This window comes from Lolium rigidum, chromosome 1, assembly GCF_022539505.1.
Source record: "Lolium rigidum isolate FL_2022 chromosome 1, APGP_CSIRO_Lrig_0.1, whole genome shotgun sequence".
Classification (NCBI taxonomy): Eukaryota; Viridiplantae; Streptophyta; class Magnoliopsida; order Poales; family Poaceae; genus Lolium; species Lolium rigidum.
In genome coordinates this window covers 239,570,363-239,585,818 of record NC_061508.1, presented here as the reverse complement: position 1 = coordinate 239,585,818, position 15,456 = coordinate 239,570,363, and the positions used below count along the sequence as shown (strand labels likewise).

The following is a 15,456-nucleotide window of genomic DNA, read 5'->3' as shown; positions in this document are numbered from 1 at the left end:
TTATAGTTTATTCGTTTGTTTCTTTCATACTTCCCTTTGGAAGATTAATTACATTAGCACATAGAAAAGTTAGCAAAACCATATTACTTTAATTAGCATATCAGTTTAGCTATTCGTTGACTTGTTGTGCACACTGTCTCCGATTACACCACCGGACAGAGCGACTGGTACGGTTGCACACATGGAAGCCATGGGCGATAGCAGCCGAAGCCAGCAAACAATGTCCAAGCTACCACAATTTGGGAAAGAAAGGTGTAGTGTGTACTCACCCCAATTCATGTGCACACACGCATGGAAGCCATGGACAAAAGCTGCCGAAGCCAGCAAACAACGTTCAAGCAAGCACAATTTGAGAAAGAAAGATGCAGTGTGTACTCACCCAAATCCATGTGTACATTGTATCTGAAAGAAGACTTACACGGCAACATTCAAGCATGTTCTCCCTCCTGAGAAATTTTCTCATTTCTTCTCACTGGGCTTCAAGCATGCTTCTGCGTACCATCTCAATACATATCAGGCAACTCCAGTGCAGCATCCATGCATAGTAGTGGAGAACATTGGGAAGAAAGATGGTATGCTTCTTGACCATAACGTTAGCTCCAACGAATTCAGTCTTGTCTTGATCTAGTTGATGATATGGTCCCTTAATTGTGTATAACTTTACCTGGAGAGGCTTTATAGATTAATAATAATGTGATCACTTCATATTTAAAAATGCAGATATTTCTTACAGTGAGATAATGTGGTCATTTTGCAGTTGAAATGTTACCATTGGTTGTAAACTTAAAGGTGGATCTGAAAATGATCCGGGGGAAAGACTAAACTGGGCAATGGGCTCTGGCTGACGAAGAGCATGTGGATGTATGGAGCTCCATGATGCCGATTCTGTTGATGGGCGTAAATAGCGTACAAAACCACCATATGACCATTAGCTTGTTAGCAACTTATGCTTATTAAATTTGACTCTGTTCGTTTTGCTGATATAAACTGCTATGTAGGTGGTTGCCATACCAGAGTAGGATGACGCAAGTAACATCCAAGAATTGAGTTCTGAATAACTTGCCAGTTTCCTGAATGCCCACCGACACAATATGCAGCCTGGAAATACATTGCTCAAGAATTAATTTTAGGAGTACAAATATGACAGTAGCTATTAAAATTTTAAAATCAGTATACCTGCAGTGCAGAATCATGTCTGAGATTTTCATGTGTTTATCATCCTGAAGTCCATAAGCCATAAAGCCTGTCATATTTCAAAAGGTTGTGCCAGTTAGACATAAACATGTTCTGAGGCTAACAGTGAATGCATCCAAGGTAACAATTGTTATCAATGTCGAATGTACACGCATTAGTAATGTTCATCTATGAAGCAGAACTGCTTCTCATGTGCCATCTTCGTAGGACAGATTTTCTCAAGCAATTTTATCAAAGCTCTGAACAAAGTATCATGAATCCCCAACAGGAAGTACAGGCCATCAAGAAAAAAAATCACCTCACCTCAAGTAAGCGCGAAGGTGGCGCGGAAAAAAGCAGCCCATCCCGGAGCAGGGGATCTGCACCGCCTTTGTCGTCCAACGACAAGAAGCCTAACTGTCCTACAATACTCCGTCTCCAGGGCTGTCCGGCTCGATAGCGGAGGACGCAAACCTAAAGGAGACAATTCAACAGGGGTCAAACAACACACCGATCATAAGCTGAATGTAGAAAAACAGATTTCACGCAGAAGGGCTTACCCTCAAGATGGCCACGCGAAGAAAATATTGATGGAGATGCAAGACAAAGAAGATGAACGGAGGGCATGAATCAGGGCCTGATCTACAATCTACAGACCCAGGAGATCGGAGGAGAAAATAAAAGCAGATATGTGGAGAAGCAAAGTGAGTAGGCAGCGGGACTGCTGCCGTCCAGGGCTGCCATCCATGTGAGGTAATTACGGCGGGGAAGCCGCGGCAGGGGATTCTGTCCCCGGCGTCCGGGAGCAGCCGACTCAGTCCACGACCGCCTCGCGGCGGGGAGAATTGGTACTGAAAAAGGTGGGGTTGGGCGGCCGCTCGAGGGAGTAGGAGGCCCGTGAAGGGCTGCTCGAGGGAGGAGGAGGTCCATGAAGATGGAGCTAAACCATCAGCTCATGGCCATGGAGGCCAACGGCCGGCCTCACGAAACCCTCCGGCACGCAGACTGTGGCACTCCTCGGCCTCCATCCCTCCGACGCTGGGCGACGCCCAGGCGGTGCTCTTCCCGTCACGGGCTGGCGGCGCATCGGCCCGTGCCCGTGGCAGACGGCCGCCGGCGAAGACTCCGCGCACGAACCTCCACATCAGCATCGAAAACGTCGGCGAGGGCTCTCGGCGTTCCCCACAGCTAGTCAACCTCCACATCTGGGGAAATCGGGACGGGAAGGAGACCAGGGCAGGAGGCTTGGGCATGGGGCAAGAGACATGGCATAGTGGGCATACCACGAGGACGGCCGCGTAGGCTCCGGCAATGTTTCGGGTGGGAGAGGAGGGCGCCCTGAGGCCTCCGCGCCACCATCTGCTCGCGATGGAGATATGTACGCGGGGATTCTCCACTGCGTTGCTGGCTTGTCCCGTCGACGGAGGTCCTACTCGCCGCCATCTGCTGGCTTGCCAAGCGCCGGCCCTGGTGGACTATGGCGTCGGCGCCTCGGCGGTGCCTAGAAAGAGAACGGATGGGAGAGATGGGGGAGAGAGAATGAACCAGATGCAATTAAGCGGTGATCGTGGAACCATGGGCGCCGTTTTGACCGCACTGGAACTTGCGAGTCCAGCTCTAGGCTGCTACACGCACACAGAAAAAAAAAATCAAACGCACATGAAGGGGTACCACACAGAATCCAAGCGCTATTAAAATTTGTAGGAAGCACCGGAAGTGCACACATTTCAAACACAGCAGAAATCTAAAATATAAAGTGCAAACGTGTCAGCTCCACATTAATTCTCAGCATACCTCAAAATTCTTACAAAAAAGATGTTTGTTCCCAAATAGTATAGTAGTTATACTGGCGGTGGCGAGCATAGTTTTAGGTCCACTCGGAGTGGGTGCTGAATCGGGACGTGAGACGATTTCTTTTTCTTAGTACTCCGTATCTTTTACTTAGCAGTCGGATCATGGGACACAGTGTTGCGACACTCCACCTGAATTGCTCCAGCGTGGGTCTGAAAATGCTGACCAGTACGCAGCAGCATTTTGATCTGAAAAAATTGCCGGAGGATGCCGCTGCAACAACCGCATTGAGCAAATCGGGACGATGTCTGCTAGCGATTCTTCATGAAAGCATTGCATCCTGTACACCTAATTAATGATGCCACGCCGGTAACTTCTTCGCGGCCTAAGAAAACTACTGCTGTGATGGTCTGCTCACTGGAAACAGTTTCTCTTGAAAAATTGTCCGTTGCAGAATGAAGAATCTCAATTAATTAGCGAGCTCTGAATTGTACAAGATCCCGAAACCATAAACAGTCATTGTCACGAGCTTTACAAATGGCTGGGTCTACTAAGTAGTACAGTAATACCTTTGGATCGAAAGCGACGCCATGTTTAGTCTACGGCATCCTACCGAGTCAAGTTTTAGCTAATATATTTTGTGCTTGGAAGTGGGAATAAAACTAGTTGAAATGTCCGCATCATATTGTTGCAAGCGGTTGGTCGAGAAAATTAGTGATGCAAATTAATCGCAAGAAAACAAAACAGTGTGTCCAAGAATCAAGCAGCAATTTCTATATAATCATGAGCAGTCCTCTTTGAGTGGAAAGACCAAAAGGTTACTTCTAGAAAGGAAAAGGAAAAGAGGGAGTCTTGCCACGCAATTCTTCCATTGGGGCAAGGGAGAAAGATGTGTTCAACCAGATGTTGCTTTGCCACCGGTCACAGGTTGTTCAAGTTAAATGAGAAGGTCGATTCCAGCGGCCAATCCGGAGGAGCATCACAATAGTATTAGTAGGAGTAGTGTTCTTGCGGTTGTGCATCAAATCATGAGCAAGAAAACGCATGCTTTCCATGGAGGGAAACAATTAACAATCCTCAATTATTATGTCACTGAAAGTACGAGTTAAAGGCAATGCTATTGCCATTGCGTGAGGCGTCAGGATGGAGAAGACCAGGATTCGATTCCAAACTGTTGGTTGGCCCTAGCAGTACAGTTAGTACAGTTAGGGGGGCTCTGAGAGATTGCATTGTGGCAGCTAAGGCTCAGTTTGGCCTCCAAGTTTTTCTAAAATCAAAATATTATAAAACTATACGTAGTATTTTCTGTCTAGCCAACAAATACTTCAGTTTTAGCACTTCTGCTCCGGTGCTCCTCCCCTGGAAAAATTCAGGGCGTTTCAAACACAAGAACGGTGGAGATCTTCCCATACATGTTCGTAAGCGGGGGCACGATCCTAATTTCAGTGTAGGTCTACCGTCCGTACAATGCTGTATAGGTCCATATGGCCCCCGTTGTGTTGTACCTCATTTTTGTACGTATCTACGGTCACGTGCGTGTGTCGAAATAGAAAGATCCTATAAAGATCTTGCTCACATGACCTCTTTTCTTTTTCGTGATATACACATATTGTATCAATACAGATTGGTATACATGGGCTGGATATGGGTTTCGACGGACCCAACACACACAAAAAAAACAACAACTATGATCCTTTAACTTCATTTAGGGGGGAGCACCGAAGCAGCCCTCCAGTTTTAGAAAAAGAGGTTGCAACCTCCTTTTTCTATACTTTAAAATTAGTGCAGTTTTATACAGTTTTCTAAAAAAAAGTATAGAAAATTGTAGTTTTTGCTGAAACCAAACACCTCAAAGTATTCAATACCATGGTATTTTCAGAAACCAAGAATACTTTGAAAAAACGTTGTTGCCAAACGCATCCGAATCCTTCTTTTACGGTGATTGGCACGGAATTTTAGTTCCGTCTAATCGAATATGGGTTCCGTCTTATGTATTTTTTCCTAACCGTTGATTAAATTGGTGTGTAACTTCTATAATACTTCAATAATTTTAACTGAACGTTTTGAAGGTCAACTCTTGAAATCATATATAGTCAGGAAAAAAGATAATCAATCGTGCTTCATCTCCAAAACGCACACGCCGAGCCGCCGCCTTCACTCCATCGCAGACTCGAGCCGCCGCCGCCCCTCCCTCCGTCGCGGCCGCCAGACGCCGCGGCCGCCCCCTCTCCTCCGTTGCAGCCACCAGCCGGCACGGCCGGCCCATCTCCTCCATCGTAGGCGAGCTGCCGCCACCCCCTCGCAGACGCGAGCCGCAGCCGCCGCCGCCTCCCTCCGTCGCAGCTGCCCCCTCCCTCCATCGCAGCCTGCAGCCACCGCCGCCCCTCTCTTCGTCGCAGCCGCCAGCCGCCGCCACCCTCTCCGGCGCAGCCCCCCTCACCTCCGTCACGGGGATCGCGGGGAGAGTCAGCTACAGTCTAACTCTCACGGATCTGTATCCTGATTCAGACATGCATTTAAACAAGTCATTCATTCACTGGGCAAAACAGGAACTAGGGTCAGGAGCTTAGGTAAATTCTCAGTTAAGAGATGTGCATGCATATGTTCAGTTAGCAGCCACATATACATGTTACATAAAGTGATGCTGGATGAGAAACTGATTTCTAATGCTCTTGTGCATGTGCATACTGACACTACCACACCTTATGTGTAATGGTTAATTGCAGCAATTCAATGATTTTTATACTTATCAGGTAACTAAACTGCAATAAAACATGCATACACCAGTCAACATATGCCTCACTATACCGATACTGAAACCTGTGGGTTCACTATACTGATTTTTCTGACCAAAACAAGCAATCGAAAATACACAAGATCTCTGAACACTCAGTTTTGAATAATTTTAACCGAAACTGCGTATGTTGCCCCATAGAACTGAGGACCTCTCCTGCTAGCCTAAACTTATTATCACAGGTTGTCACCATTTATAAGGACCTAAAATTCCTTCATTTTTTGTGTGTTTCTTCTAATTCCATGGTTCTTATTGTTTCCTTAGTTCTGAGTAACCTCTCAGGGCATGTGTAGAATCAAAAAATTCAGGTCTTCCAACCAAGGTACACCCCGCCAATGCACTTGATCCTGCTCCCCCAGCTAAATCTGTCTCGATTGTTGACTGTGTTGTGTTTTGATGTGTCCCAGGTGGCTTCGTGGAGGCGGCGGGCGGCAAGGTCTCAGACTGGCAGCATCATCACACCATCAGTGTAATGCTTCCACTAGAAATAATAATGATACGGTCCTGTTGATTTTCAAGAATCATCCCAATATCTCAGTAAAGCAACTAGTACATCGGAGGCTCAACACAAAGTTGACACCTTAAGGAGATGAATCCATGCTCTGGAAGCACGGACAGTGATTGCATTTATGAACAACACCAAGCTACTGAAGGATGTTTTATTTAAGTTGGAGGCCCGTGGGATAAAATCTATCGAGCTACATGGAGATCTTGGGAAGCTTGCAAGGTCAACAGTCTTGAAAAACTTCAAGAAAGATCTCGGGAAGCTTGCAAGGTCAATAATCTTGAGAAAGTTCAAGGGAGGTGAATTCAGATTTCTAGTCACGAACAAGTTTATTAGAAAAAAGCGGAAGCAATTAGGTGTGCACAAGTGCATGTGGCCAGATTAACGTTCATAAGGAGGAGTACTTTAGTTTCTCCAAGCAGCGTTGCTTTTCATGAGAATTTAGTCTGGTTATAGTTGCCAGTAACCATTTTTGCTCCCCAAAGTTTGTATACATTGGAAAATACTAGCTTTTCCTTGTAACATTTAGTTGTTTTTCTTATGAAGGATAGGCATTGAGCTCTACTATTTTGTTTTGATGTGCCCCTCTTATGGAGCCATATTGCGATTTGTAACTACTGGGAATGCCTTAATACTACCCTGGTCCTATGTATTTCAAATTGCTTGGCTGAAATATAAGAGAAAAAACCAAGATGAATATCCTGCGGCTAAATCGGATAGAAATTTATTATAGTAGGTTTGTCACACCGTCAGTTGGAGCCGTATTCATTGCAGTAAGTCTGTCACATATAGTTTTCTCTTGGCATGCAACAATTTTGCCAATGCAATGCTGGACTTCTTTAATTTAGGCTAAACATCGACCTCAATGAGTAGTGGGAAACCAAGAGTGCGTCTCTGCGTTCATCTGCTGGTATCTCAACGTATTCAAATTATACATCCCAATGAGCAGTAATACAAGCTTACTCGGAAGCAAGGCCGCTAACTAACTAAAGACAATGTCCCACTGCGAAAACTTCTCCATGGTGCCCCAGTTGTCAACCTGACCAGTCAATTTTCAGCTGAAAATCCAATGAAAATCACACACGAAGACACGCACACATTGCGGTGGCAAACCATCAGCATTCAGCACTGCAGTACAATTGGCACCCATCTGAACATTGCGAATGGGGTAGCTCAAGCTGTATGTGCTGCTAGAACAGGACCGATGAATAAGTTGTGATCGGCCATGAGGCCCGCGCTATGCTGCGCCAGATAGATCTCCTTGGCGGTGGCCCTTGTCTGGTTGGAGAAGGAGTCGCTGATGGCAACAGCGGTGGGTTATGAAGCAGGGCTCCACGTTCCCAGTGAATCCCATCTTCCTGTAGCTGCTGTTCAACCCACGCGGGTGAAACTGGAGGATAGAGTTGTGTACTGCCGTTGTCGATGATGACGGTTGGGCGCAAGGTGGGTTTCATCGCCCGCTCCTTTCTCGCCTAGCGCCAGCGGCGGCGGCGGCCAGAGCCCAGCCCGCCACCGATTCCCCCAACCTGGCGCCCCACCTCCCTCCTCGCCTAGAGCCGGCGGCTAGAACCAGAGCAAAACTACCGCACCAGGACACCGCTGCCGCTCCTCCCCTCACGGCCTCTCCGTGCAGGATAGCGGGGTAAAGAGAAACCGACAATGAGAAACGAGTTGGGATGAGTTCATCAGGAGAGATTTGCAAGATCTGTATTGTTTGTTGCTTTAAGATTCGCACGGTTTCAGCTGATGATTTGGCTGTTCGAAAGGACGTCCGTTTTTTATAATTTTTACAAAATGTATTAGAGGATCCGGTCCCACGAATTTTGGTTCCGGTCCCATATTTTTGGTTCCGTTGGTTTGGTTCCGTCTATTTAACACCGTTAGATCTGGGTGGATAGACGGTTATTAAAAATGCCAATCATTGTAAAACTTGTAAAAATTCTTAGGGTCGATCGACTGACTGAGGTAAGTGGCAGACCACTTGTTCTCCTTGCAGATTCTGGACAAGCACTATGGAATAGGGCATCCTCATATGTAAAATAGAAATATTCCATCACTGAAGTTGTCAGTAAAAATTTGCAAATTGAACTAAATTCCATTTATAAACTGAAGTACCTATAAAACGGGCATCATGAGTGTTGCGATCAAGATCCATTTTTTACCGTGTTAATTCAAAATATAGTAAAAGCCTAATTACAGCAGAAGAAGGAAGGTTCTCTAAACTTACACAGAAGTCAAAATTTTCCAAAGTTGAGCTTAAGGATAGATATTACAGTTTATAAACGGCGATGTCCGGCCCTAATTGCTACGGCCACGCTAGCATGGCAAAAAAAAATGCGCCAGAGAAAACTGCGTTAGGGAGCATATCAGACACTTTTTTCACTTGGCACATCGTGATACGCCACGCATTCTCGTACACGGCATCGAAATTAAAACGCCTCGGTCCGTTAACATATGACACATTATTTAGTGTCGTGCATATATAAGTTGCGGCACAAACTTATACCAACGTTGATAGATTTTTACGGCACCAAAGTTAATCACAATCAATAATCCATGATAAAGCAGTCAATTCTTCTATCAATACAGCAATTTTGATATTATCGAGATATCTATTCCATAACATATAATCTTATATAAGATTACATTGCCAACTAACCTAATAATTTCACTTAACTTATGAATCGCCAATACAAATGAAAAGAAAATTAATCAAAACATCTACAGGACAAGTGGAGAAAATTTGTCCACTTATTCTATGATATTCTACATGCACAATATATACTAAGACGGTGGCAACGTACATGGCCAGCTTCCTCCGCGCGCGGTACTATGACAGGTGCAGCGATACGGCCACCATCCTCCTCAAGCCTAACGCTGGGGACGATGTCTTTCAGATGCCTGCCGTCCTCTGAGCGGCGGGCGGCGTACAGATACTCCCTATCTTTCGAGTACGGTTGGATTTGAAAGGGACAACAGATCAAGTTGAATTGGGAACGATCAACTTGAATTGGGAACGCATGTGTAGGTGAAGGAATAAGATGCATCACGGTTTATACAATATATGGCTTTGCCACCAGTCACAGGTTGTTCAAGTTAAATGAGAAAGGTCGATTCCAGCGGCCAATCCGGAGGAAAACCTTGCGGAGAAGCTAGAAGGTACAGCACTACGAGCATCACAATAGTATTAGTAGTAGTGTTCTTGCGGCTGTGCATCAAGTCAGGAGCAAAAAACGCATGCTTTCCATCGAGGGAAACAGTTAACAATCCTCAATTATTATGTCACTGAAAGTACGAGTTAAAGGCAATGCCGTTGCGTGAGCCGTCAGGGACTCAGGGTGGAGAAGACCAGTATTCGATTCCAAACTGGTGGTGAGCGGTTCATTGGCCCTAGCAGTACAGTTAGGGGGTCTGAAAGGTTGTAATGGTAGCTAATCCTTTATTTCTTACTCCCTCCTTCTCAGTTTATTAGTCTTCTCCGTATCCCCTAGTCGCCAATTTGACCTATATAATTTAAATTATATAATAAAAAATTATATCATTAGAAAATAGAACATCTAAACTTTCTAATGATATAATTTTTACAATATATAAGTAACGCTAACTTGATCAAATTTGCGATCTAGGGATACACACGCCTAATAAACTGTGAGAGAGGGAGTAGCGTCGATCGATTGATTGAGTTAAGTGGCAGGCCACTTCCATCCCCCCTGCAGATTCTTAACAAGCAATATGAAATAGGGCATCCTCATATGTAAAACAGAAATATTCCTTCACTGGAGTTGTCCAGAAAATTATGAAAATTTAAACTAAATTCCATTTATGAACGAAAGTACCTATAAAACAAGCATCGGACCTATATCCGTTTTTACGGCATTACTCCTAAATATAGTAGTAAGAGCCTAATTACGGCAGAAGATGGAAGTTCTCAAATTTTAGGCATAAGGGAAAATTTCCCAAAGTTGAGCTTAAGGGTAGACTTAACTGTCCAACTACATCTTTAGTGACGTTTATCTGTTATCATATATAAGGCTGCTCATAGTGGGGAGTAACATAAGGTGGTGTCATGCATAAGTTACTAGTTCATGTTACTACCTTCATAGTGGAAAGTAACTTAGAGATTGTATCATGCAAAGTCTCATTTATTAGTTTGTAGACTCATTTTATCTTGGGGTGTGTGATGTTATGGTAACATAGCTAGTTACCACCTCCCTCTCTTTCTTCATTTATTGCTATGCCATGTCAGCAAAACACCTTGAAATATGTGATGTTACTACCTAAGTTACTCCCACTATGAGCAGTCTAAACTAAACATAATTACAGCCATAGAGATTGTGTTGTCGTAGCTAATCCTTCATTTCTTCGCGTCGGTCGATTGGTTGAGGTAGGTGGCAGACCAGTTCCACTCTTCATGCATATTCTGATCAAGTTATATTCCATTGTTAATGCTTGTTCCTGTTATGGAAGTAAATTGAAAGTAGGGAATACCAGTGCTTAAAAGGTAGTATTACACCACTTGATTTGTTCCAAAAAAATTGCAGGCTAAATTGCTCTATTTATCAACGAAGTATCATGGCTTTTGCAACCTAAATCCAATTTGTTTATGTTAAAATATAGCAAGAGCACTAATTACAACAGGAGAAGCAAGGTTCTCAAAATTTTACAAAGAAGGCAAAAAATCCCTAACTTGAGTTTAAGGATAGACTTAAATGTCGATCTACATCTACGAACTAAACCTAATTAAGTTATCCATGCAAAGTCTTCAACACAAAGTCCATTAGTCCTATGTCGCTAAACAATGGAAACAAAGAAGCTTATACATTTTTTTTCTCGATTGGCTACTGCAAACAAACAAAAACTCAAACAAGGCAGCAGCCAGGTCTAGGGTGACACTATTGGAGCCGCGGGTGGAGATGCTCTAAGAACACTAATTATACAAGAGGAAGGAAAGCTCTCAAAATTTACAAAGAAGGCAAAATTTCTCAAAGTTTAGCTAAAGGATAGACTTAACCTTACGGAAAATGGTACTTTCTCTGTGGCTTCCATGTACAATGTTTTAAAACCTTACGCAAGAACGCTCTCCACGACAAGTGTCCCCCTCCCCTGATTATTGATTAAGCACCACCAATAAAAACTTAATGTCCAGCATAGCAGTGTGCCCCGTTGTACCAATGGTTAGGTGCTGCCAATATGAAACTGAGAAACCCCAGCCCCCAAATGGTCACTCCCGTTTTGCCAAATGGCGAATCTCCTCGGACAGCCAGGTCGGACCGCTTTTCATTGGACAGCCAACAATTAACCACCTCAACCTTCCAAAGCATCGTCGTTCCCGCAAGCCTCACCACCGGTCTACTATCTGCTAGCCTTGTAGTTGCAGACTCCCAGTACCCAGCTAGGAGTAGTATATAAACATAGCCGATCGCACAAAGCGCGAGGTGTGGTGGTGAGTAGAGTACTTGTTCCCAATTCCAATTGCGTCCACTCGGAAACAAGAAGCAGAGCCAGAGCACAAGCCATTCTTGCGGCGGCTGCAAGAATGGGCGTCGTCGAGTGGACGCGGGGACCGACAATCGGCAGGGGCTCCTCCGCCACCGTATCGCTCGCCGTCGATCGCCTGACGGGCGAATTGCTCGCGGTGAAGTCCGTGGGTGCCGACCGGGCCGCCGAGCTCCGGCGGGAACAGAGCATCCTCCACGGCCTGAGCTCTCCGTACGTCGTGCGCTGCCTTGGCTCGGAAGTATCCTCGTCGGAGGACGGGAGCGGCGGCTACGACATGCTGATTGAGTACGCGCCCGGCGGGTCGCTGACTGACGAGATCAGGCGGCGCGGCGGGCGGTGCGAAGAGTCCCTCATCCGTTCCCGCGCGCGCGACATTTTGCGCGGGCTGGCGCACGCGCACGCCGCAGGGGTTGCGCACTGCGACGTCAAGGGCCGGAACGTGCTCATCGGCACCGACGGCCGCGCCATGATCGCCGACTTCGGGTGCGCGCGGCGCATTGCCGACGAGCGGCTGTTGGGAGGCGGCACGCCGGTATTCATGGCGCCCGAGGCCGCGCGGGGCGAGGAGCAGGGCCCGGCCACGGATATTTGGGCTCTGGGCTGCACGGTCATCGAGATGGCCACCGGCGCCGCGCCGTGGCAGCGGTTCGGCAGCACCGTGGCGACGCTGCACCACGTCGCGTCCTCAGGCGAGTCGCCGGAGCTGCCCCGCTGGCTGTCTGACCAAGGCAAGGATTTCCTGGGCAGGTGCCTGCTGCAGGACGCCGCGGAGCGGTGGACGGCGGAACAGCTGCTCGACCACGAGTTCGTGGTCGCCGCCGCCGTGTCGTCTTCCAGCTCCGTGCCGGGGATCGCCGAGAAGGGGATGTTCGTGTCTCCCAAGAGCGTGCTCGACCAGGCATTGTGGGAGGACGACGACGACACGACTGCGGACACCGCTACCGCCTGCCCCATCGACAGAGTCCGCGCCCTGGCCGCCGGCGCGCCGGACTGGACCTGGGACGCGAGCTGGATCACCGTCCATTCCTCCGGTACCTGCGGTGACGATGACAACCCCGCAATGTTGCCGGACACGGATGCTGACAGCGATTCTCCCGTCGGCAGCAGCTCCGCCGGGCGTGCGGCTGAGGCTGGTGCCTCGAGCAGCCAGGCCTCACATGCCGGCGGCGATCGTTACGATGACACGAGCAGCTGTAATGGGGAGCGGAGTGATGATGGTGATCACGTGATTAGCAGCGAATGTACATCCCTTCCAATCACAAGCAATGGATTCTTTTCGGATATGTTATTGTTTGTCCCGGCTGGCTGCCCAAGTTTACCTTTTCCCCTGCTGTTGTTCTTCGTGTTATTTGTTTCTTCCCTCCGATCCGCCCCACTATTAGCACTTTAGCACTGAAGTTAGAGCATCTCCGACCGCGTTTTAGGGCGTGCTGAACATATTTTCGTCCCCAATCGCTCCAAAGCCTTCACTCGCCCGGCGCGGTTCAATATAATGTCCGGCGTTTCGAGTCTGTCCCGAGTTCACAAGAGATATTTCGGACACACTGGACACAACGAGAAACGACGCGTCATTGACACATAATTTCTTTATCAGTCTCTCGCCACAGCCCGCCCTATAGCTGCACATTTCTTCCATGCCAAAAGATTTCACCCCCCCTCCCCCCCGCCGCCGCTACTCTCTCCCACCCTCCGCCGCTACCCTCTCCCATCCATGGCGCCGCCGATAGGCTCCAAAAAAGTGGCCAAAAAAGCGGGCACCAAGCCACCGGGCAAGGAGGCAGCGACGAAAGGGCCGAAGGCGCCCTTCACAAAGCCGCAGAAGGCGTCGGCGGCAAGGACGAAGCCAGAAAGCTGGACCGACGAAAGGTGGGAGCAAGACTGCCTGCGGCACAAGTTGTCGACGGTGGAGCGGAGGGGGCGGCGGGTGGTGGAGCATGAGAAGAAGAAGGAGGCGGCGCGTGCGCAGCAAAAGGCCGCGCTGGCCGCGTGTCTCGCTGCTTCCAGCACGAGCGCATGGAGTACATCGGTCATCGCGTACATTCCGGGAGTGGCGTCCCCGTCGACACCTGGTTTCTTCAGCAAAGGCGCATTGGCGACTCCCGAGTGTGTGACACCAAACTTGTCGTTGCGGTACGAGGATGCGCTGCTGCATGACGGCTTCAACCCCAACACCTTGTTCTTTTCCATGACGTACGACGCACCGCAGCGCCAGCCAGGCCCTTGTGCGGACGGTGTTATCTTCACTGGTCACAGGGGTCCGCTCGAATTCGAGGCCTCTAGTGCTTCGTTTGGGGAGGAGGAGGCAGCGCGCGAGGAGGAGGAGGAGGGGGGGAGTACAAGGGCGAGGAGGACGAGGACGACGATTACGAAGAGGACGACGAGGACGAGGATGCCGGGGAGGATGCAGAGAATCTCGTGAAGGTTGACGCGGCCGGCGTGACGAAGAAGAGGAAGAAGAAGGCGGTCTCGGGCTACGAGGCCCCAAGTGGAAGATTATGGAAGATCAATGTCTCTGCGAGTCGTGGTCGATGGTGAGCCATGACTCGCTTATCGGCGCTAACGAAAAGTACGGGAAGTATTGGGTGAGGATTAAGGCAGAGTTCGACGAGCGCAAGCTAGTCACAAAGGATTACCGCACAATGCCAATGAAGAGGAGCCAAAATGCAATGTCGACGAGCTGGCCCATCATCCAGGCGTTAGTGAACATGTTCCATGGGTACCATACCGAGCTCGAGAACAGAGCCGATAGTGGCACAAACATCGCCGATACGGTACACCTCTTTCTACCACAAGTTTAGCGCCTCGTTTAATCACGATCTGATAGTCCATTGCGCTTCCTTTGATTAGTTCGACTACGCCATGGGGATGTACCAGAAGAATTCAGAAGGGTATATGCCTTTCGTGCTGCTGCATTGCTATAGCAAGCTCAAAAAGAGCGAGAAGTGGCAGTTGATGCGTATTTCCTTATCGAAGGGGAAACATGCCGCCATTGATCTGGATGCGCCGCTCACAACATTGGTAGGGTGCCCTATCGGTAACAAGGCTGCCAAGGCCGCCTTGGTGGAGGCAGCAGTGACTGAGAAGACGCAAGCGTCGATCACCCAGTGCCTCGCCGAGGTTTCCTCGACCCTGATCTTCCGCGACAAAAAAACCGACGAAAGCTCGGCGATGCTGCTCAAGAGGCAAGAAGAGAAGATGGAGCTCAAGAAGCACAAGGAGGAATTCTCCCTGTTGGCCGCGTCGACAGCTAGAATGTCTCCCCGGACGCTGGCGGCGCATAACTTCTACAAAGGCATGATCCTCGGCGACATCGAAGCTAAAATGGCGGCGGCCGAGGCAGCGGCAACAACCCCACCCCGGAGGCAGAGCTGGCACCAGCAGGCGCATCGGCGACAACGTCTGCTAGTACACCTGCGTCGGCGGCATCATCATCGGTCTCGGTGTCGGCGACGGAGCAGGCAGACCGGGCAGAGCACGACGAGGTCGTCGTGCTCGACGGGCCTATGTCGACTCAGGATGCGCCGTCGACGTCGCCGAACCCCTTCTTTGAATTTTTGTTCAATTTGCAACACCAGTTTGTACTATGATCGCGTGTCCATACTTTGATCGCGACGACTTCAGAGGGAACGATCTCTTTTGAATGTGAATTATTTGAATTTATGTTTGGGGTGGTTTTGGGGAATGCGGCTGGGGA

The 15,456-nt window shown here is 48.3% G+C and overlaps 1 protein-coding gene and 2 long non-coding RNA genes across 3 annotated transcripts; 2 read left to right on the top strand and 1 right to left on the bottom strand.

The window, feature by feature from the left end:
- Positions 1 to 803: 803 nt before the first annotated feature.
- Positions 804 to 1,986, bottom strand: LOC124683374. Its single transcript, XR_006996669.1, has 5 exons — positions 1,734 to 1,986; positions 1,498 to 1,647; positions 1,177 to 1,243; positions 1,012 to 1,098; positions 804 to 885 (listed from the first exon to the last, which is right to left on the bottom strand). It is a non-coding gene; the product is annotated as an uncharacterized LOC124683374 (long non-coding RNA).
- Positions 1,987 to 5,405: 3,419 nt separating this feature from the next.
- LOC124683373 lies at positions 5,406 to 6,922 on the top strand. The gene is made up of 2 exons (XR_006996668.1): positions 5,406 to 6,080; positions 6,166 to 6,922. It is a non-coding gene; the product is annotated as an uncharacterized LOC124683373 (long non-coding RNA).
- Positions 6,923 to 11,799: 4,877 nt separating this feature from the next.
- LOC124656561 (mitogen-activated protein kinase kinase kinase 18-like) lies at positions 11,800 to 13,152 on the top strand. Its single transcript, XM_047195283.1, has one exon. The coding sequence runs from the start codon at positions 11,800 to 11,802 to the stop codon at positions 13,150 to 13,152; it is 1,353 nt and encodes a 450-aa protein (XP_047051239.1).
- The last annotated feature ends 2,304 nt before the right edge of the window (positions 13,153 to 15,456 follow it).